The sequence below is a fragment of the Cebus imitator genome, unplaced genomic scaffold, assembly GCF_001604975.1.
Source record: "Cebus imitator isolate Cc_AM_T3 unplaced genomic scaffold, Cebus_imitator-1.0 Scaffold255, whole genome shotgun sequence".
Classification (NCBI taxonomy): Eukaryota; Metazoa; Chordata; class Mammalia; order Primates; family Cebidae; genus Cebus; species Cebus imitator.
Window position 1 is genome coordinate 548,654 of NW_016107570.1, and position 22,247 is coordinate 570,900.

At 35.9% G+C, this 22,247-nt stretch overlaps 1 protein-coding gene across 7 annotated transcripts in view; it reads right to left on the minus strand.

Annotated features, from left to right (window-relative positions):
- The window catches only part of PDE4D (phosphodiesterase 4D), a 1,550,946-nt gene that overhangs the window by 377,770 nt on the left and 1,150,929 nt on the right, over nt 1-22,247 (minus strand). The window contains exon 1 of one of the 7 annotated variants that reach the window (XM_017499196.2): nt 19,607-19,875. The exons of the other annotated variants lie outside the window; for them this stretch is intronic. Coding sequence (XP_017354685.1) covers nt 19,607-19,695 — 89 coding nt within the window. The 5' untranslated portion in view covers nt 19,696-19,875. Of the gene's footprint in view, nt 1-19,606; nt 19,876-22,247 lie in introns of those variants that run through there. 7 annotated transcript variants of the gene reach the window in all.

Genomic DNA, 22,247 nt, shown 5'->3' on the forward strand with positions numbered 1-22,247 from the left:
TTTTTAAGATTCTGCAGTATGTTCATAAATGTCTCCCTCTCAGGGATGAAGTAAGAATTGCTCCTTTAAAAAATATCTTTCTGTAAAACGACAGTAAAATTCCTAAAGATAGAAACAAACAAACAAAAAGCTAGATGGCAGCAGACTGCCTTTCATGTTCCTATCAATGAATAGATTGCTAACTGACAATCAGGGGCATTGTTCATATAAATAATATAAATAGTTCAAAAGACTCCAGAAATAAGTTCCTAAAGCACTCCCAGCTATTTGGAATAAATATGGCTTGGAATTTTCCCCATCTTTGTAATTTTGAGAAAAATGATCTAGACCAAATGTCTATAACTATATTCGGATGATTCCTATTCATAAACTGTGAATAAAAGAGCAGACCAGCTTCAGTAACAGTGACATTTCTGGGAGAATAAATTGGTTCAAGAAGTATCAACAACAGCAGCACAACAGTTAAGGCACTTCAAGGTAATCAATTTAGCTCTATCGCTTTTTGCTGGACTCCAAAGGAAGTTAACTGAATCTCTGAAAGTAGCATCTTGCTGCCTGGAATTGGTACCCACAAGCTTCAAATAAACTATTCCATTAAGTTTGAGCTGTCCTTGACAGAAAGAAGGGCACTATCAGCTCCAAGCCATTAGGGAAGGTATAATTTCACAAGGCCAGACAGCCAAGATAGTGATCCTCAAATTTTTGCAGAAAAAAATTTTGCACTTCCCTCTCTCCATCCATGAGTAACCTCAAAAGAGCTACTTTTGGATTGTTTCCCTTTATTCCTATTGATGACTATTATTATGTTTTTGAAAATGTTTTTGTTAATGTTGTTGCCAGAAACAGGTAGGTTAATGAAAGTTTAGCCATGGTTGCTGTTATCATTAGAAGCAGGTGTAATTAATAAAAGTTTAGCTGTGAAGCCAGGCACCCCAGGGTTCAAACCTCAGCTTATTGGCTACTTGTTTCATATATGGTTTCATGTAAATGTCAAAGATAACCTCTCAAATATTATTTAAGTTTCCACTAATCTATGATATCCCCCCAAAAATCTTGCCTCCCATGAAAATATCTTGTATTCTTCTATTATTCCATGAAACATATCTTATCTGGTTCTCACAGCCAACATTCAACTAAGGTAACAAGGGAGGATAACAGCAGCCCTGCTTTATAGAGGCAAAAGTGGGATCTCAGGCTATATGGCACAGCAGAAACTATCTCAAACTAGTATTTTGGACCCTAGTCCCAGCCAAAAACAAGTTTCATTAGTGTAAAAGTTCTTTACCTACACACAGCCTGTGGTTTTCTTGGTGAAAACAGTATTCTTGGTGAACTAAATTTCGCACAGGAAACCACGGACTTGACATCTCATATTCTTGTTTGGTGTATTTTAGGAAGCATAAGCAGGTCCAGTCTAAAGCAGCAGGTTATCTAAAGAGTGTCTGGCTAGGCAGTGCCAAGAGACTGCACGTCATTAGCTCTTGAAAGTCATTACCACTGAGTTCATGTTCCTAATTTATTTCTTTCTGTGAGGAAGGCAGAGGATCATATTTGAATCCAAGATCATCGAAGTGTAATAGACATGAAAGGCATGTGGTTAGGACACTAGCAGGAACTCCAGAGCAAGTATGCACTTTCCAAGTTCCCAGGGAGCAGGCTGATGGCAGAAATGTCTGATTTGAACTAAACTGCTAAATAACTTGGTTTTTTTACTCAAATTTCTGCAAAAATTGCTCACTGCTACAGCAACTATTAATGAAAGCCTGTTTTTATGCTCCTCATTGGCATTTTTAGCATAATTTAGAGAAAAAACCTCAGAAAACAAAAAATGCAAATGTAAGACTTATGTCATGAAAATATCTTATGAAATATGTTATGAAACTTTTGTTCATTATGTAACCAGTGCCAACTTTGCAACCATTTAGGTCTCTGACGGTGATAATATATTTATCTTGTCATTACTTTTCCAAATCCCAAGTCCTACAGAACTCTAGCTTCAACGTCCTATGCAGAGTCCTAGACTGAGAGTGCCCTCACTACAGATTTCTTTGATTCCTTTTGGACCACACACTGTGGATATAAGAATAACCAAGATGTGCATCCAAGTATGTATATTTTTAAATTCTAGTTTTGCTTTTTCTGATCTAGCAAAAAATGAGTTATTTGGGCATCACATTATATATTTTCCTGAAATAGCTTACATTTTCTCAAAGCCATTTTCCTTAGTAACCAATAATGAGAGATGATAGAAGGCAACTTATTTCAGCATTTCCAAGTAGCATTTTGTCCAAGGTTAGTTTCAACATGAAACAGGTGATAAATGACATATAGATGCATATGCAGGGGGGAAGGTGTTCTGTGATAAAAGAAGTTTGAGAAAAGACTTTTAAAAGTTAAACAGTTTTTAGTAATTCTCAGTGCCTTTAATACGCAAATGAATAAATCGTGTTCAAGATGGTAATGACACATGCAACATTTCTTAAAATGATTTAAGCATAGAACCATCATTTGAAGAGCAGTTGCAGGGAGCAGTGTTCCATGGACACACTTTCAGTCATGTGGGCTTAAGAGTCACACAGAGCTGAATTCATATTACAGCTCAGAGGAGCTGTGCGTCCTTGAGAGAATGATTGAAGCACATGGTAAACCTTGGTGTCTTAGCCTCAGTCTCTTGAGGTTAACAAAAGGTCAGTAAATTCAAAAATACTAAGAAAACTACATTATATTCTTGACATTCAAATGCATCTTCACAAATCCCCTAATTCACTAATATCACTCTAGCATTTACTTTTCCCCTAGAAATTTTTTTTTTTTAAGCAACTCTTCTTGGTGCTTTAATGCCTGTTACCTTAGAGAAATGCGTGCAGTCTTCTTGCCTTGTCTGGAATCTCATTTTCATCATCAGGCTCTGTTTGCTAATGTTTTAATTCTCTCCTGATGAGCACTTTTGCACAGACCAGCACACTCTACAAAATATTCTAGTTTTTTTTTTCTGTAAACAAGCACAGAATGAGCTATGGTGGATGTGTTTATAAAATTTGACCTCATTAATCACTTCAAATTTTATACTTTCCATTGTTTTTCAAGAATTAAGAATAATAATTTTCTTAGCTGTTTTCTTGTCACATCTACTGTCTAGATCAATGCTGTTCAGGACAATATAATGTGAACCATGAATAATGGCCAAAACATGTAATTTAAATTTTTTAAAAGTCATATTACAAAAAAGTTACTTTTACAAGCAGGTGAAATTAATGTATTTAAAAAAAATTTTGTGAGTACGTAGTAGGTATATTTATTGGGTATGTTAGGTACTTTGATATAAGACATATCATGTATAATAATCACATCAGGGTAAATGAGGTATTCAACACCTCAAGAATTTACCCTTTGTGTTACAAACAATCCAATTATACTCTTTATTTTAAAATGTTCAATAAATTATTGTGACCGCAATCACTCTTTTGTGCCAACAAATACTGGATCTTAATCATTCTATGTAACTACATTTTTGTGCCTATTAACCATCTCCACTCCTACACCCCTGCCACCCACTACCCTTCCCAGGTTCTGATAATCATCTTTCTACTTTCTATCTCCATGAGTTCAATTGTTTTCATTTTTATCTCCCACCAATGAGTGAGAATATGCAAAGTTTGTCTTTCTGTGTGTGGCTTATTTCACTTAACATAATGACCTCCAGTTCTATCCATATTGTTGCAGATGACAGGATCTCATACCCTTTTATGGCTGAATAATACTCTGCTGTGTGTATGTACCATATTTTCTTTATCCATTCATCTGTTGACGGACACTTAGATCCAACCAGGTGAAATTGATTTAAATAAGTTTTACTTAACCCTATACACAGCATTGCTATTTAAATGTATAATCAGTATGAAAATCACAAATGAGAAATTGTTCACTTTTGTTCACACTATTATTTGAAATCCTCTGTGCATGTTCCATTTCCAGGACATGTGATTTGGATTGGCCACAGCTCAAGTGCTCTGTGGCTACTAGCTCTCTTGTTGGACAGCATAGGTCTAGATTAGCAGTCAGCTTCCTTCTGGATGAGATTTTTCTACACAGGCATGGTGTGTTTATCACTTCAGAGTTACTGCATTTGCACGAGACAGTACAGAATAAGAAAAGTATATTGTGATTTGAATACTTAGTGGTGCATGGGTGCATTCAATAGTTCAGTAAGTTAAACCCACAAGAGAGCTCTGTTGTATTTAAAATCAAATTACTCCCTGTCATGAAGCATCAGAGTCCCTCATAATAGTCTACACCACAAAAGCCAAAGGATTATTGCAATTGTTTTACAAGTAGGAAAAGCAGTAAAAGTTATTTGAAATTTTTACAAAGTTAAATTTTGTAAATATATGTTGAATACCAATTGTGTACATGACACTTGGCTAGGTCTTAACATTTTGAAAGTCTTTTAGATATGAGACATCCAGTTTTCTTGGCAAAGGTATGTATGTATATATAATGTAAACACACACATAATATATCCACATATATCCAAAATACATATATATGTACATATGTATGTATGGCATAACTCCTATCTATTTTAAAGGGTCAGTTGGTTGGTGATTTTTTCCATCTTTTCCTTTGATGATGGGTACTATAGAAAAGCATAAAATCAGTTTTGTTTCATAAATTAGTTTTCTATTCAAATTTGCACTTATCTTTGATGGAAAGAAATGTATAGCCTATTTTTGTGAATAATGCTAGCTAACGTGAGCTGACTGCTTACTCTATGCTAGGTGCTAGTTTAATGGCTATATATGTATTATCTCATTTAATACTTGAATAATTCCAATGATGTAGGTGCAAAGGTACCTAAAACAGAGCACATTGAAGGAATCTGATAAATGTCAGACAAGCTGCAAGTAGAAGAGCCATAAGTTGAACTCGGGAATTTCTGCTCAATCATGAAGTTAAGCTACTTTAAGTGCACAGCATTCTAAGCACTCTCTTTGTAGATAATGATTTGTTAGTTAACATGAATTAGGTCCTAAAAAGCAATTCTCATACTTCTTATGATTTTACATATCTCTGAAGGTCTTAATGGAAAGGAACTTTGGAAAGATTGTTTTATACTTAGCATAACCTCTCATTTTAGTTTACTCCAAGACCAATCCATGTAAAAATTCAGCTTCATTCCTTATCTCTGACGAATACCAGAATGCACAACACATGGTGCCTCTGATCTGTATCATTTTCCCTAGTGCTTGCATTCATCTTTGATGTTGATATTTTGTGGTCTAGTGCCTCTTGAGAGAAGACAAATACCTATCTCTTTTGAACCGTAAATTACCATACTTGGACTTGCTTCTTCATATGATTTTTACTAGTCCTTTTTATTTCTCTCATGTATAAATCCAAATGTTGAAATGATGACATCTATTTTTAAAGTATATAAATATTTTTAGGGGGAATACGACAGAGTTTAAATTGCTAACAATATGCATAAACCAGCTGAACCAACTGGGCAAGTAAACAACCCTGTCAGTTTCACATTAATTCATCTGCATGTAGGCATCAGGGAGGTCTCATTCTTGTAACCCCAGAATACACAACATAAAGTCAGAACTAGTCTTCCTTTCCACACCCCTCCTCTTCTCAAAAAATTTATTTAAAAATATTTAACTGACAAAAATTGCATACATTTATAGTGTGCAAGACAATGTTCTGAAGTAAGTACACATTGTAGAAGAGCTAAATTAAGCTAATTAACATATGCATTAACTCATGTACTATTTGTGGTGAGAACATTTAAAATCTACTGTCTTAGAATTTTTTTTCTTTTTGATTTTCTTCTTGATTATTTATTTTAAGTTCAGGGGTATATGTGCAGGTTTGTTACATAGGTAAACTCGTGTCATGGGGGTATTAAGCCTAGTATCCATTAGTTATTTTTCCTGATTCTCTCCCTTCTCCCTCCACTCTCCAGCAGGCTCCTGTGTCTGCTGTTCCCCTCTATGTATCCATGTGGTGTCATTATTTTGCTTCCACTTATAAGTGACCACATATGATATTTGGTTTACAATATATTGTTCTTAATGATAGTCACCATGTTGTACACTAGATCTCTTGAATGCATTCCTCCTGTCTAACTGAAATTTTATATCCTCTGGCCACCATTTCCCCAATCCCTTCTGTCCCCATCACCCCCTGGTAACCCTCTTCTATTATCTGCCTCTATGAATTTGACTTTTTTAGATCCCACATATAAGTGAGATCATATATACACCTCTCCTCTTGCTTATACTTACTAGCTTTCAGAAGAATAATGTTAGTAAAAGGGTCACCTTTGAAAGTCGGCCAACCCCTGGCTTACATGTCTATCAGAATGCACAGCACAAAGTTTAAGACTTCCTAAGTCTAGCAGATTATATATACTCAATATACATTTGTTGGATGAATTATTGAATTGCATATAAGTTACAGGGACATTGAACTACTCTTTGATATTTCCTGAGCTTGGTGTTGATTTCATTAATGCATGCTTGATATATGAAGAAATACTGAAGCACATGTCTTGGATCATTTATAGTTTTCTTATACCTCCATAATGTTATTGCTGTAAGCCTTAAAGGATATAGTAATTATACAGTCCATATACTCAATTTCAAATGAGAAGGCTTAGGACCTGTGAAATTAAGGTAACTTGTCCAATGTTGCTTAATGAGCCAAGATAAGGGTGGAAATCTAGATCAGCTGGCTGCTGCCCTTCCATGCAAAAACTGGTATAGTTCGTTTTATGATTACCATTTGAATGCAACCTAACAAAATGTTGTGGCCTGAGACTTCATTTATGATAATAACAAAAATTCATATTAAAAGTAAGAAATTACATTTTGCATGGGTGGATTACACAGTAAGTAGTAAATAAATGATGTCTGGAATTGGATTTGAATATTTAAAAGTACATTATGACTTTATACAAGATACTAAACATTTTATGGGGAAGAGGTTTTTCCCAAGGGTCATAATAAAAATACTTTCTATCTGTTTGTATAGCCATTTTTTAGCAGTTCCTCAGTTGTTCTTAGCACAACCAAGAAATGCTAAAAGATGTACTGGTCCATGCCTTCCTCTCTCCCCAAAGTTTACTGTCATAATGGTAAAGGGTGAGTGAAAAATGCTTGAAAAGCAGCCCATGATCGCTGAATAATTCCATTTTTAGCACAAGCTTCATGATATCTCAGGTGGGATAGGATGATAGTCAGCTTTCCTAGAAGTTTAACAAATTCTTCTCTGAGAATGAAAACAGTCTTGGTGGATGGGGCCAGGTTTCAAACTCGGTCTTTTAAATTCTTACTTTAAGGCCAGGCATGGTGGCTCACGCCTGTAATTCCAGCCTTTTGTGAGGCTGAGGTGGGAGTATCACCTATGGTCAGGAATTCAAGACCAGACTGGTCAACACGGTGAAACCCCATCTCTACAAAAATAAAAACATTAGCTGGGTATGATGGCAGGTGCCTGTAATCCCAGCTACTCGTGAGGCTGAGGTGGAAGAATTGCTTGAACCCAGGAAGTGAATCTTGACATTAAAAAAAAAAATAACAGAATGACATAATGACAGAAAAGAAAGAGAATAAAGGGAAAAAAAACCTTTAAATGCACAGGTAAACAAAATCTTGAAAAAGTAATACGCATTTATTTTAGTGTGACTTACATTGCCTATGCATTTACTAGTGTTTTTCAACAGATTAAGGTGGTTTAGGAAAAGTCCAAAACATATTTTCCAAAATATATTGCACAGGAAGAAAAACCTGATTTAAAGTGAGCACGGGCTATATAGCAAGAACTCAAAGTAGGAGATGGAAATTTTAAAACAGAATAACAGATTATTGGTTTTTGCTAACAATGATTACTATTGGATTGAAAAATGAATCTGGATAAAATGTGGAATAACATCACATATTTAAGCTGCATATGGGCCAAACAGGGAAAACTATTTCTGCATATCAGATCGTTTCTTATTTTAGTCACTTATTTCACAGTTACATAGTATTCATCATGAGGAGAAATAGACAGTGTGTGAACAGCTCACTGTTACCCATACTATATCTGGAAAAAAGGGTCCTAAAGATTAAAAGACCCAGCTGCATAAATAAAAGGCATGATGACATTGTTATTACTAGGTAATCATTTATTAAGATACCATCATTGAAAATGGATGACCTACATTTTGGTAAGAATGTAGAGAATTGAAACATCACTTTGGAAGCACATAAATGCAGCAACCAGTTTGGAAACACATTTGGCAATATCTAAAAATAAATATGCATAACCTACGATGCGGAAATCCTACCCCTTGGGATATATCCAACCTACATGCATGCACAAGACCCTGCAAAACTACATGTACATTTGTTTACCAAGTGATATATCCAAGATTGTTCATAACAGCTCTAATTCATAATGGCCTAAAACTGGAATACTTAACTATCCATCAACAATAGAATAGGTAAGTAAATTGTAGTATATTCACTTGGTGCAATACTAACGCAATGAGAATGAAGAATGTTCAACTACACAAAACAGTATGAATGAATCCCATAAACATAATATTAACTGAAATAAGAGTTTATATTGTATAATTTCATTCATATAAAATTCAGAAGTAGTCTAAACAAATCTATGCTATTGGAAGTCAGTTAGGGGTTATCTTTGGGTCCATAGTGACTGGAAAGAAGCATAAAGGGGTCCCCTTGGGAGCTGGTAATGTTTTGTTTTTGATCTAGGTGTTGGTTATATGAGTAAAAATGGCTAGACATTTTTTTCTCACTTAGTGGCACATTCACACCCATCATTTTATACCAATTAGATCCTTGTAGAGTGCTAAGGGTTATATGTAAATAGCAAAGAAAGAGAATCTTTCCCATTTCAACCAAAATGGGGAAGGCAAGACTGCAAGATTTTTTTTTAAGTCATATAGAGCTGAAATAAACAATAAGCCTTTTAAATTCACTCCAAAATACAGGATAATTTGTTCCCCCACTGATAATAATTTCCACTTTCCCTTTCTTGGCATTTCTGCATGTCAGATCTCCCTGAGGTTTATGTTGTCTCAGTTTACATGGATTTGCTTTCAGAAAAAAAACCCTGACATTTCTAGCTCCCAAGTATCTCATCCAAGGATTTGAAAAGCAGCTCATACACAGAAGTGGTACAAAGCCACCCTTGTCATGTTCACGGGAGAACAGAGAACAAAAGCGTACCAACCAGTGAGTGGCAGCGCCACTGAGAACCTCCTGACCACCTCTGCTCAAGGCATTTTGAACTTTATAAAAAGAAACTGAGGAGAGTTAGGATGGAAAATATACAGTTATTTTCTAGAACCAGTAAGATGTGAGATAAAACAATTATTTGAGCAATGAAATGTTTTCATTCTTTAGTTCATCTGAGATTAGGGCAGTGATGCTTTATAGAACCCACAGATAACAGCTTTTTGTCAGGTACAACCTGAAGACAGCAGAAGGTTTTGCTTGTTTTTCCTCGACTAAAGTGGCCATTCTTTCACTAGAGAATGTACTTACGTCATCAAATTAATGTGATTCTTAAACAGGACATAAATCTTCCCTTTGGATGAGAACACTAATTAGATTCATCTAATTTTTCATTATTTATCTAAGCACTGCCATTAAGTGAAAAGAAAAATTTCTGAAAATCAAGGATATTTTGCAGTTAAATCTCTCTTTCAAGCCAATGTATTTTGTTACCCTATATAAACAAATTCTGCCATTACATTCCTTTATCCATAGCAACTTCCAGTGGGTAATCCACAAATCAATTAAAGGCAAGTTAATTGCCAAAAAGGGATCAAGCAAAAAGCATTAGAAGCATAATATTTACAGACGCCATCCTAAAAATGTGTGTGTCAGAAAAGTTTCATCTGGCTGTCTTTCCTTTTAATGCAAGATTTAAAATTTGTATCATTTCTTTGAAAATAAAAAATCAATCTCATCGTAATCTCTTAGTTTATGATGTTTATGTTTTGCAGGCAGACATGGACAGATATTTCAAACAGAAAAAGGTTCCTACTATAGGGTTATTACTACTGTTATTGATTTTTAACTTCCAATTTTCTTTGCTGTAGTATTTTCTATGCATAACAATTTTTGAGATAGTGTGAAACAATGTAATAGAAAGTATATTGCAAACTGCTCCCCTTCCCCTACATCTTCTTTTCATCTTCCTCCTTGTTTTACTTTCCCTCATTGTATTTTTCTAATGACAAAAGCAAAGGCAAATTCACTCAAGAGATTGGAGACTGAAAACAAGTTAGTAATTAGGTCAATATTTATATGGTTCCATTGACCTTGTGCAATTCTGATTGTGTGCCTAGAACTACAAGTGCACTCACAGATGTATGGAATGAGTATGGTTGAATTCATAAGGAAAGAAATTATAATTCTCTTTATAAAGGCTTCCCTGGTTTCCCCAAGCAGAACCTCTCATCTCAGTCTCTATTTATTTTATTTATTGTTAACTTGTTTATTTTCTGTCTTCCTCTACCAGAATGTAAACTTGATAAAAGCAGAGGCCACATCCATTTTGTCTCTCATTACATCCTGTTACATTTTTAGAAGTATTTGTAAGTCAGCTGTTAATACCCAACAGTTATTAAAAATTAAATTACATAAAAATTGTTAATTATAATTAAACAAATTATATTTAAAAACAATGGAAATATGTATTCAAAACTCCTAACTTCTGAATAATTTGGCTACACTTTACTATTATGATGTTTTTGGGGCAACTTATATCTAGTGGTATCTATGTGGTAGAAACACTGTGTATAGGACTATGTTTCTCTTGCCACCTCCACATTTAGTGATCTTTACAGTTTGAAGTGGGCTGGTGGGATAATTTTTTGGCACAAAAATCAGCAAATACTACAAATAGTCCATTCCCCACTCCCTCATAGAGAGCTGGTTGTGACCATTTACCACCTGAATGAATAGATTGATCTTTTATATTCTGTTCTGTTCATATTTGAATGTTTAATTCATTGTCATAATTTTGGGTTTTTTTCAGAGTTTATTTCTTTAGCTCGACACAAAGCTTATCTTTTTAAAACTTCACTTCAAAGGTTTTTTTTATTTTATTTTATTTTTGGAGTGTGGCTTACATACTTGTCCCCTTTAAACTGTCCATCTTTTGCATTTGATTGGCTTAACATACTTACAGTAATATATATTCAATTCACAAAGCCATTTTTCCTCTTTAACATTTTAGCTTTTGTATTCCAAATTTACACTATTGCCAGCTAATGAGTTACATAATTTGAGTGCCATGTGCCATGGCTCATGGCTGTAATCCCAGAACTTTAGGAGGCTGAGGTGGGAGGATAACTTGAGGCCAAAAGTTTGGGACAACCTGTGCAAAATAGACTCTAAAACATTTTTTTTGAAGCCAGGCATGGTAGGGTGTGCCTGTAGTCCTAGCTACCCAGGAGGCTGTGGCTTGAGGATCTCTTGAGCCTAGGAGTTTGAGGCTGCAATGAGTGATGATCATGCCACTATACTCCAGCCTAGATGACAGAGTGAGACCCTGTCTCTAAAATAAGTAAATATATAAAATAATACAACTGGACAAGTTTTAAAGTACCATATAGTACTCTTCCTTTGCCAATGGAATTTTCTTTTGTTCTGATTCAACTCTGTGTGCTTATATAATCCAGTCTTATGGACAATCAGACACCTGTCTTCAGCCCCTTGTCAAAGTTAAAAAGGCTTGTCAATTATAGTTCAAAGGTAGAAAAAACAATGGAAGTAGAAGGAAGGAGAGCCAAGGTAGAAGGTGGATATATGGCTATGGCAAAGAACATGATAGATGCTGAGACCTCCAGAAGAAGGAGTACCAAGGTAAAGTATATACAATTGAATGCTTCCTCTTTTGTAAGAAGAATTCCTTATTTGCTCTGTCCAGACCAGACAGGCCTTGATCCAGCTGCTCAGTCAAAGTACCGTCTCTTAAAATAACTTGATGCAGGCTCGTCTACTTCATGACTTAAAGACAAAAATGCACTAGTTGAAAATCACTAAATCGACATTATGAAAATAAATAGTATAAATTTTATGAACTACTAGTTAAGATAAATACTCCTATCCAACACATTCAAAACTGGTATGGTTTTAACTACAGTGAAAACCATTCTCACACTGAAATACAGCATCATTATAAACCCTTGGCAATGAGGAGGGTCCTTTGTTCTTTTGTCACCTTGATTTTTTTTGTACATCTCCTGGCAGTCCACATTTGACAGGGCTCTGTGCTGGTCCATATCTTATAAAATCAATACCTTTATATTTATTGCAGAGTTTTTAATCTTTCTGCCTGTGGTTGTTCCATGTGCTGTCTTGATAGTGCAGAAAACACTCACACTGTATTTTCCCTCTCTGTTTCTAGTCTATGTTGATAATTGCATGGATTCTTTTGAATGTTAGAGATGGGACTTTCCTTCAATTTTGAAAAAAATGCATTATAATGCAGTCTGCAAAAATGTTGTTTACAGAGTTGGTGATTCCCCACAAAAATCCTATTGTGGCTGTCGTAGCAAGTGATTTTTAGACTTGTAAGTAAAGTGTCTGAGGATAATTTTACTTGGATGAGTCTTTCTATTAGTTAGAAACCTGTCCTTCCATGGTCATTGCCCAGTTATGGCTCTTACACTCTCCCCTGGCTGCAAGAAGTGTGCACTAATTCATTCATTCTCTGTGCTGCCTTACTGAAGGCATTGAATTAGACGGCATATGTACTGAAGTGAGGGGGTGGGACACTGGAACAAAGATTTTCACAGAAACATGCAGAGCCAGGGTTCTAGCTCTGGCCATGGTACTATCAAGCTGCATGACCCTGGGGCCTTCAAGGTCTTCAAGCTCTTCAATGTAAGACAAATGAGTTTGAGCAAATGAACCATCAGGTTTCTTCAGCTCTAAGCCCTTGTTCCCATGAATATGGCAAAAGGAAGCTGAATGTCCTCATACTTGTCATGAATTGGAACACATTTGCTAATAGGTTCATTCATTTAACATGTGTACATTAAACATGTACTGTACCAGGCACTCTTCTAGGCATTGGCCATACAAAGGTGGAAAAAAAGGACAAAAACTGCTGCCGTGTGGAGCTTATATTCTATTATTAATAATAGCTGACATTTATTTTAGTGTTGTTTATGTGTCAGGCACTTTACATGACTAACACAGGTAATCCTCATAACACCCCATTTTATAGATGAGGAAACTGAGGCACATGAAGTTAGGTAACTTGCCCAAAGTCGCATAGCTATAAGTGATAAGGTGAAAATGTGAACCTCAGCTGCAGTGTGCCTGCAGAGCTAGCCAGCTGTCAACTATTCCTGCACACTACCTTTCCAAGGTGAGCCTGGGTTGTATGTGCAAGCTGTTTATAAGGTAACCATTCCATTTATAAGCCAGCTCTATTGTACTATTCTGAGACCAAGAGTGGTACCAATGATGACAGTTTACCTGTAAATGTATTTCACAAAAGAAGCTTCGCAAAATTTGTGAAATGTTAGGGAAGGCTTGGAAAATGCTATGAAAGAGGTTGGCACTGGGAAAGAGGCTATCGCACTGGGAATGCTTCCTGGTGCATAGTAAGTGTCCAGTACAAATTAGCTCTGTTGTTCTTACTTTGGACTTTCTAACCACTTGTGTGTGTGTGGTCTCTAGTCCCTGAACTCCTAATTCTTCTTCTCTTATTTGATGCTAATTATACCCATCCTTTTCGCTTACCCTAAAGAATAAAGTGAGATGAGCTGTGGCACACTAAAAATGACAGTAGTCACATCTGTTACATCTGAAAATGGCCTGTATTCATGTACCTGCTTTCATTTAATCTGTACAATGGCCTTATGAGGTGGGTATTTTTATTTCCTATTTATGGACCTGGAAATGGATCAGAGAGCTCAGGAAAACTGCCCAACCAGGAAAGCAGCAGTGTTGGCACCGAAGCTTGGTCTGTTTGGCTCTAGAGCCAAAGTTCTCCTACAACATGCTACCTCTTCTCAACATGTGCAATGGTTGCTAGCAGTATTGTTATTCTTAGGTATAAATGTCGCCTATATGGTAATTATTTTTTCATTATCAATTTAGCCAACATTACTCACAATTTGAAATAACATTAAGAAGCCTAGTTTAATAGTCAAGACAATGCCAGTAGAATAGACAGACATGAAACAAGATGGAGTTGACCTCTCTAGCTCAGAGAATCTTCTGGCTCCTCTAAACAGCTGGCCAAGGAGCAATATTTTGGCAGCAAAATACAACCACATGACCAATGTTTTTGGCTAGATGAAATAAGCCAGATGGAAGCCCATGAAGCAAAACCCAGGAGGGGGCAGAAGAAGACAACATAAAATCACCGATTCATCTTCTTTTTTCTTAAATATAAAAATACTTTTGTCTTGATGCTTTTGCTTAGCACTCCTTTAAACCAACATCAATCAGGTTAGAGGACAGTTTAGATATTATTTAATAAGTTATATTTTTAATTGATTACTAAGCCCTATTCTCTAACAAATTACATTGTGTTCTATCTTCAGATAAAGATTCAGAGTTAAGTAGAGGAAGATAGTACATCTATTAGAATCACACGTCTTATTATGGAATTTTTCCTTGTGTGTTATAATAGGATCTGGTCAGGAAACTGGATGTGAGAGAGTGACTAGGAGTCCTGGTTCTAACACAAACTTCCAGAATTCATACCTGTGCACGTTTCTTAAACTTGCTCTGCCTGGTTTCCTCATTTGTAAGATAATGGTAATGCTAGATCTACTTCCCGAGGCTGTTTTGGAGGATGACATGCATGAGCTAATGCATGTATGGCACTGGGAACACTTCCTGGTGCACAGTAAGCATCCAATACAAATTAGCTCTATTGTGCTTACTTTGGACTTTCTAACCATGTGTGTGTGTGTGGTCTCTAGTCCCCGAACCTTCAATTCTTCTTCTCTTATTTGATACTAATTATACCTATCCTTTTCACTTACCCTAAAGAATTAAGTGAGATGAGCTGTGGCACACTAAAAACAACAGTTGTCACATCTGTTACATCAGAAAAGCTTTGAAAACGAAAAATTGCTATGTAACAGGAAGTAGTCTTGGGGTACACAGAAAGTTATATCCCAGTGTACTGATTCACTGGTGGTACTCACTCCCTTTCTAAGATGTGGGTTCAAGACAGCATTTTCTAATGGGAATTCTGTAGTGTGATTGGACGATCACTGATGCTACCAGTTAGGTTTTGGTAGTAGCAAAGAGTAGCGATGAGACCACACTCTCCTATGATCCCTGTTCATATCTGCTACTATGCAATTTCCAGATCAAAGTTACAGATTTGATCTTTACTTCCTAAGAATACAGGGGAAACTTTAGGAATATCCAGATCTTCTTATTTGGCCAAATATTGCTTTATTTTTTCATAGCCCGGATACCATCTGTACTTTTGTTTATTGATCTGATTGTTATTCCTCCTTCCTTCTACTGTTCAGTCTATGTCACATAAAACAGATTTACTCATTAGCCCTTCTATATGAGGTACAAGCATGTGCATATGTATTTAATTAATCACCTGTTTGGCAATTCTGCTAAAATTCTGGGAAGGAAAAGATGTTGAAACAATTGGCAAATATGAGTTCTGGATATTTTCTGAGAATTTCTATCCCATGACCCCTATTAGTATAAAGGGCAAGAAAACTAGAAGACACTTTGTTTCTTGCCTGTGGAACGCTATGGAATAATCTCTGCCCTACATTCTAATGTACCCTGAGTGAATTTCTCTTCTATTTGCATAGTACCTACCTCATACTCATTGTGTAAAATGTTCCTTTTAACATCCCTTTTTAAGACAGAAAGCAGAAAGGGTTTGTGATTTGTTCTCTTTGGAAGACAGAACCATCTCAAGAAGAGTAATTTTCTATTTAAGGTTTCCTTGAACACTACTGTAGTTTTAAACAATAATATTTTCAAAAGTACAAAATTTCCTAGTGTTCTCTTATTGGAGTTGTCAGGGTCCACAGGCCGGGTAAACCTTTGCTCCTTGATTCTTTCTTTACTTCCCAGATCATTTTTCCACAGTATTTTCTAGGTACCATATTTAAACAACCAATATAAACTTATCCACATTATTTTCTCAAATTTAACATGAGCACATTATTCTCTTTCTTCTCTATAATACACGGGAGGGGCGTTGCTCTAAAATAATGAGGTAAATCTTTAAACACGTGTGCCGGAACCTAGACAGACAAATCAGCACCTCACCCTCAAAATTAGTACTCAGCTTTGTAAGTGGTGCCCTAATGCTGACACCGATCCCATTACTGAAAACATGGCTGGCACTCTCTTCTGGATTCACAGCGAAAAAGTCGCTTCCTTATTGTGTAATGCTCTGCTTTCTCTCTTTTTCTCTTTTTCTTCCTCCCTCCTCTTTCCAGGGCCCTGCTCCACTCCTCTCTCCTCCCTTTCCTTCTCTCTCCCTTTTCATTTCTTTTTCAATCTCTCTTTCTGTCTCAAATCAAACTTAGTTTAATAAGCTATACATTAATCATTTTTGTTTTTTTAGTAAAATGTATTTTACCCACAGCTGAAAAACTTTTAAATCTATTTTGAGCATTGTAAACCTGTTTAAGATTGTACTTCTCGGGAGTCAACACTCATCAAATGTGTATGATTTGCTATTATTTTAACAAATCAGACACGAATTGAATTTCATATCTTATAGACTTGGCTTTCCTTTAGCCTGAATGTTACCTGTGAGTAAAAGCCACATCAAAGAAAAATATTTCAGCATAAAGCTAAGTGCACCCCCAGTATCATGCATTATTATCCATTTGATAGTCAAAGAAAAATGACATTACAATAGGCACATTTGAAGGTTTTACAATATATAAAATATTGCTCATAAAAATCTCATGTGAGAGAAATTCAATGAAGAAATGTTGTTTAATGTCCAGTGCTTTCAGTTGCTTCAATAATGGGATCATATCCAAAGCCTCTTAAAGGTCAAGATAAGCTTAAGTTATTTTCAGGGTTTAAGGATCTTGTATATATTTTTTAAAATTAAGAAATGCAAAAACAAGGCTGTAACATTATGAGATATTTTACATGTTTACATCAAATAGTTTAACACCTTTAATTTTAAGAATACTATGCAATAAAACTATGTTCTTCAGAAGATAATTATAGCATTTAACTGTGTGTGAATGTGCCTGTGTATGGTATGTATATGTGGTGTGTACATGTGGTATGTGTGTGTGTGTGTACATATGTGTGTGTGTATACATATGTGTATATATATGTGTGTGTGTATATATATATATATATTTAGTGACTCATGGTGCATTTGAGGTATTATGGAATAATAAAAATTTTAAGTTATATGATAAATACCTTTTTTTCATTATTGTCAGTTTATTACTGTGGCTGAATGCATAATCTCCTTGAATGGGTGAGGGACCTCCAGAAATGTGAGAGCCAGTGGCCATCTGCCTTCCTATCTCCCTAACCCTTCCACTCAATTCAATTTATGATAGATATGATCATATCAAGTTGTTTATGCTAATAAAGCATTATGGGGTGATGCCAAATAAGAGAAGTTAATGGGATACTTTATCAAATAGGCATTATTGGCTTTCTTGCTGTATATAAGGAAGCTTCTAACCTCAAAGAGTTTGCGATCCAACTGGAAAGATAAACTAGAACCTCCAAACGGTGAAAACAGCATATACAAATAAATTAATCAGTATGTTGGAAACTGCATATTCAAATTGAGAGGAAATAAAGGAGGAACTAAGCCTCTCAAAATTCCAAAGGAAAGTGCCTCATGATGGATATTTGAGATGCCATCCTCACCACTTAAACTTGTTACAAATGAAACTTGTTAAAATTACAGATGTTAGGGATTCAAATACATGAAAAAGTCATACTTAGCTGCTAATGCTTGTATTTTGGAAAGGGCCAGAACTTGACCAAAGGAACCTTGAAAAAAATATATTTATCATATAGCTATATATATATAATATAACACCTCAAATAAAAATATCTTTGCCAAACTGAGGCCAGGTTTGTAACCTATTTGCAAATTGCACAGTAGAGCTTAAACTCTGCATTTCTTGAGATTTCTCAAATTCTTTAGTCCATCAAGCTATTGCTTTTACTTGATCCAGCAGTTGGAGATTTATGATATTAAGGAGCTTGCTATCAGATCGCAGTGATGAAGAGAGCCTAGAAGCCACCAAATATTGGAAATATGCACAGTAATGTTAACAAATCTTTGACGTTAAGTTCTGAATGTACAATTTAGCACATAATAAGCGTGAGAATCACATTAGACAGAATGCAAAGCACATAGTAGGCATATAATTTCTAATGTTCAACCAAATTTCACAGCTGTAACAAACTAACGTAATAACAAATAAATCGTTATTTTATTTGGAAATAAAAATAAATGGAGTCACTACCTACACCTTTAGCTGACAAATTATGTTTATCTATTGCCAAAGTTTACTTCTGCATTGTTATGACAAATTTTACAATTTTATTTCTCTGATCTTATAGTCCCCTAAAAAATTCCAAAGATATTATCTTCTTTACTGTCTAAAGCAAATAAATAATTCTCATGAATTATTTTAATTCAAACTTTGAATGTTTTATATGCAGGCAAATCAGAACACATTTTAATCCAGAGTTAATGTATATTTCTACATAGGACTGGCAGCTTCTAGATGTGTTACATTTGGTCTAAATAAGACTTTATATCCAAAATTTTGCAAACAATTTCACTTCTATTTACTATTGATTAAATAAATAGCTTTCAGTGCTATCGACTGTAATTAATCAGAAACAAAAAAGCTCTTCTGTATAAACAATAATAATAAAGAATAATCAATCTTCTTTATAAACACCTGGAATACTCGAAAAAGGAAATCCAAGACTTTTTTTTTAAGTGTCTTTTTCCAGTTATTTGGTTAAAACAAGCCATTTTTATTGCAAAACAGTCATTGACAGTTTAGTTAGGTCATGAGGTTAAGATTCTTAATATGATTTTCAGAAGTAAAAGATTATTAAAATATTTAGTTTGAATTCATGGCATCTGATTCTGCTGGACAAGATTAAAACTGAATTACTACCTGGAACATAGCATTAGTTTCCATTTTTTTCATGTGAATGTCCCCTGAAACGCTCGTGAACAACAATGTAGTGTTTTTGTTGTTGGTTAGTCAAACAAGAACCCATCCCTAACATTTAGGGTTGGCTGTATTAAGCCACTAGACAAGTTAATACACTGTTTTCTAGGTGGCAGTAATATGAATGCTTTGTTAAGTTTGCCATTTAACTCTTGTAATTAGCTTTTAAAGTCAGTCAACTTCCTTCTACTTCTGGAGGTACCTACATATTCCTATTTCAAGATTTACACCATCGTCTTGGCTCTTATTTTATACATTGTTAACTTAACCAGCATTAGGAGTTAGAAGGTCGACATATGGCAAAAGCTTATTTGCAAGGGGCCTAAGGCAGTTAAACAATTCTTTCCAGCAAAAAAAGGAAAAGAGCAATACCTGTAGGACTTTGAGAAACGCAATCTTGATTTGGCCCTTGGAGATGGTCCTGGCACTGTGGCTCCCAGAGGATCCCAAACAAAAGCCATTTGTAAGGATGATGCCAAGATCCACAGGAACCACGGTAAGTCAGAGCTGGTGCCGGACCCTGGGGCCCTGAGGCCTCGCACAGAGCAGGAGGCACTTGTAGCTGAGTGAGGGCATTTCCTTTGTGCGGTGGTATGCTGGTATGCGCTGACAGAGAGGTGGCAGGCTGGCTGAGGCAGGGCTGGAAGGGATGGCCAGGACTTCCTGCTGCATGACACTTGGCCTTTGCGACAGAGCTTGCTTCACTCAGGCCTTATCTCATAATTAACGTGAGAAACACTCCCTCGAAAATTTGTTTTTAAATATAGCCCTGATTAAACAGCACAGTCACATGCCACTCCTGAAAAGCACAACACACACACACACACACACACACACACACGTGCGTGCACACACACAATGAAAAGTGTGATTGAACCTTTATATCAGTGTGAACTTTAAAAATAGTAAATGTGAGGGCTTTGTTACAAACTTTTAAAAAGTAAATACTTGCCTATGACTGGGGCATCTGACAAATACTACTAAATTTCACACAGCTAACTGCCAACTATAATTTTCCTTATTTCAACTTCTCTTAAAAACAGAGATGGATATAATTCTTAGCAAACCTTCCACAGGAGGTAAACAGGATTTAGTCATCTTGAAAATACCAGTGCCTCTCTGCAAGCCAGTGTGAGAAAAAAACAGGCAGATCACTTTCAGAGCTTTTGGCAGCTTTTCCCTCAAGGAGATGCTGCGTCACCTTAGAGAGTGAATTACAATGCATGACTTTGACAACAAAGATCAATTATCTTGTCCATTTTCTATTCCCTAGAAACATTTCTTAACTCTGATAAATCCCTTAAAACAACTTTCTTTCAAATTAAATAAATGATGAAAGCCAAATAGAAGCCTTCACATGTTTTATGAGTCCAGGACATTTTGAGAAAGCATCTATTTCAAGATATTGTACCCAAGGAGTCAAAGGGCCCTAGTGCCGTCATCGGTCCTCACCACTGAGTGGTATTCAATGTTAACAATGCAGCATAATTTCATCAGTCCCTGTCGAAACACTGCCCCGCCGGTGACCTCAACTGTAAACCAAGGCAGAACTCCACTTCTCCAGGATAAGATTAGAGAGGCTTGGAGGGCCCAAGAGTGAATTTAACCCTCTCTGAACTGGACAAAACTGACCAACAGTTGAGCTTGGTGAACATCACCATATCTGTAAATTTTGAGACCTCTAAAGCTCAATCTGTCTCTTGTACACCAAGAGAGTCTTGAATATTTATATAATTTCAGTAAAAGCTCAAGACATTAAACATTATGCTTATTTTCACAACAGCATCCAGCACACCAGGGGTTCTTAACAATGCTACAGGTTTCCTATCAGCTTTGGAGATGAGTAATAGAAAACGTTTTTACAGTTTCACCTCTTTCTTATCAGACACATGAGCTCAAAGAGAGTGGGTGAGTGAGAACTGCCCCTAACAGCAGCAACCTTGGAGTAGCAGAGAGTTCAAAAATAAACAAAACACATTCTCTCTGAATCATCTTGCAATATTGTAATGCTTCACAAACTGTCTTTTTGCTTTTGTATAGAGATCCAAATTTCACGTGGGCAAAACAGATGGCCACTTTCCTGGTGTTCTCAAAGGACTGAAAAGGTGCTTATACCGATGCCAATCTGCTCGTCTGGTGTACAAAATGGCACTATTGCCATTTCATTCTTTCATAGTGTTTAATTTCCATTTTGGGCAGCTCTTAGGAAATGCACACATTCCTGGCAAAGTTAGCACTGAGCTGAACAACTTGGTGCTTAGTACACTGTCTTCATATGAGACTAAAGAAAGACAGTCTAAGAGAATGAGTGATCTGCATAAAGATGGGAGGAGTCCCTAACAGCTGGTGGGGTGGGGTGGCTTGGTGTGAAAGGGAGAGGGAGGGAGGCCACATAGCCAAGCAGGAAAGCAGAAGGGATGTTGCTGGAAAAGAGACTTCTTTCACCCTCCAGGCAACACAAAGCTCTCATTTTGTCTGGTGGTGTTTAAAATTTTATAGGTGAAACAGCATCACTGATTTCTAATAAAAGCTTCGGTCTATGTATACAACTTTGGAAGCAGAAATATATTTTCATTGTTAACCCAATTTTACTGATAGCAAGATAAACCCTATCTTTCTATTCAGGATAAAGCCTGCAGTATACATCTTCACAAATAATTAACTGTCTTTGCTTACCAATTTATATTTTTAAAAGAATGTTCTATTAATGGATATCTAAATGATAAGCTATAAAGACATACGAATAATCTAGAATGAATCTGCTAGGGAATGTACAACTTCCTCTAAAAATGTACAAGGAAGGAGAACAAATCTTGTCTTTTTCATTATCGTCAAAAACATTTTTCCTTCTTTTCCCCCCTGCTTTGTAAAAGCAGACATCCAGAACAGTTAAACAAGATAAAAACAATGGAACTATAAATGTGAAATTATGAACAGGAAAATTGAAACTCTGGTTCGTTTTCCTAGTGTGAAAACAGTTACAGACACAAGAAGCGTCTGCCAATTTTAATGC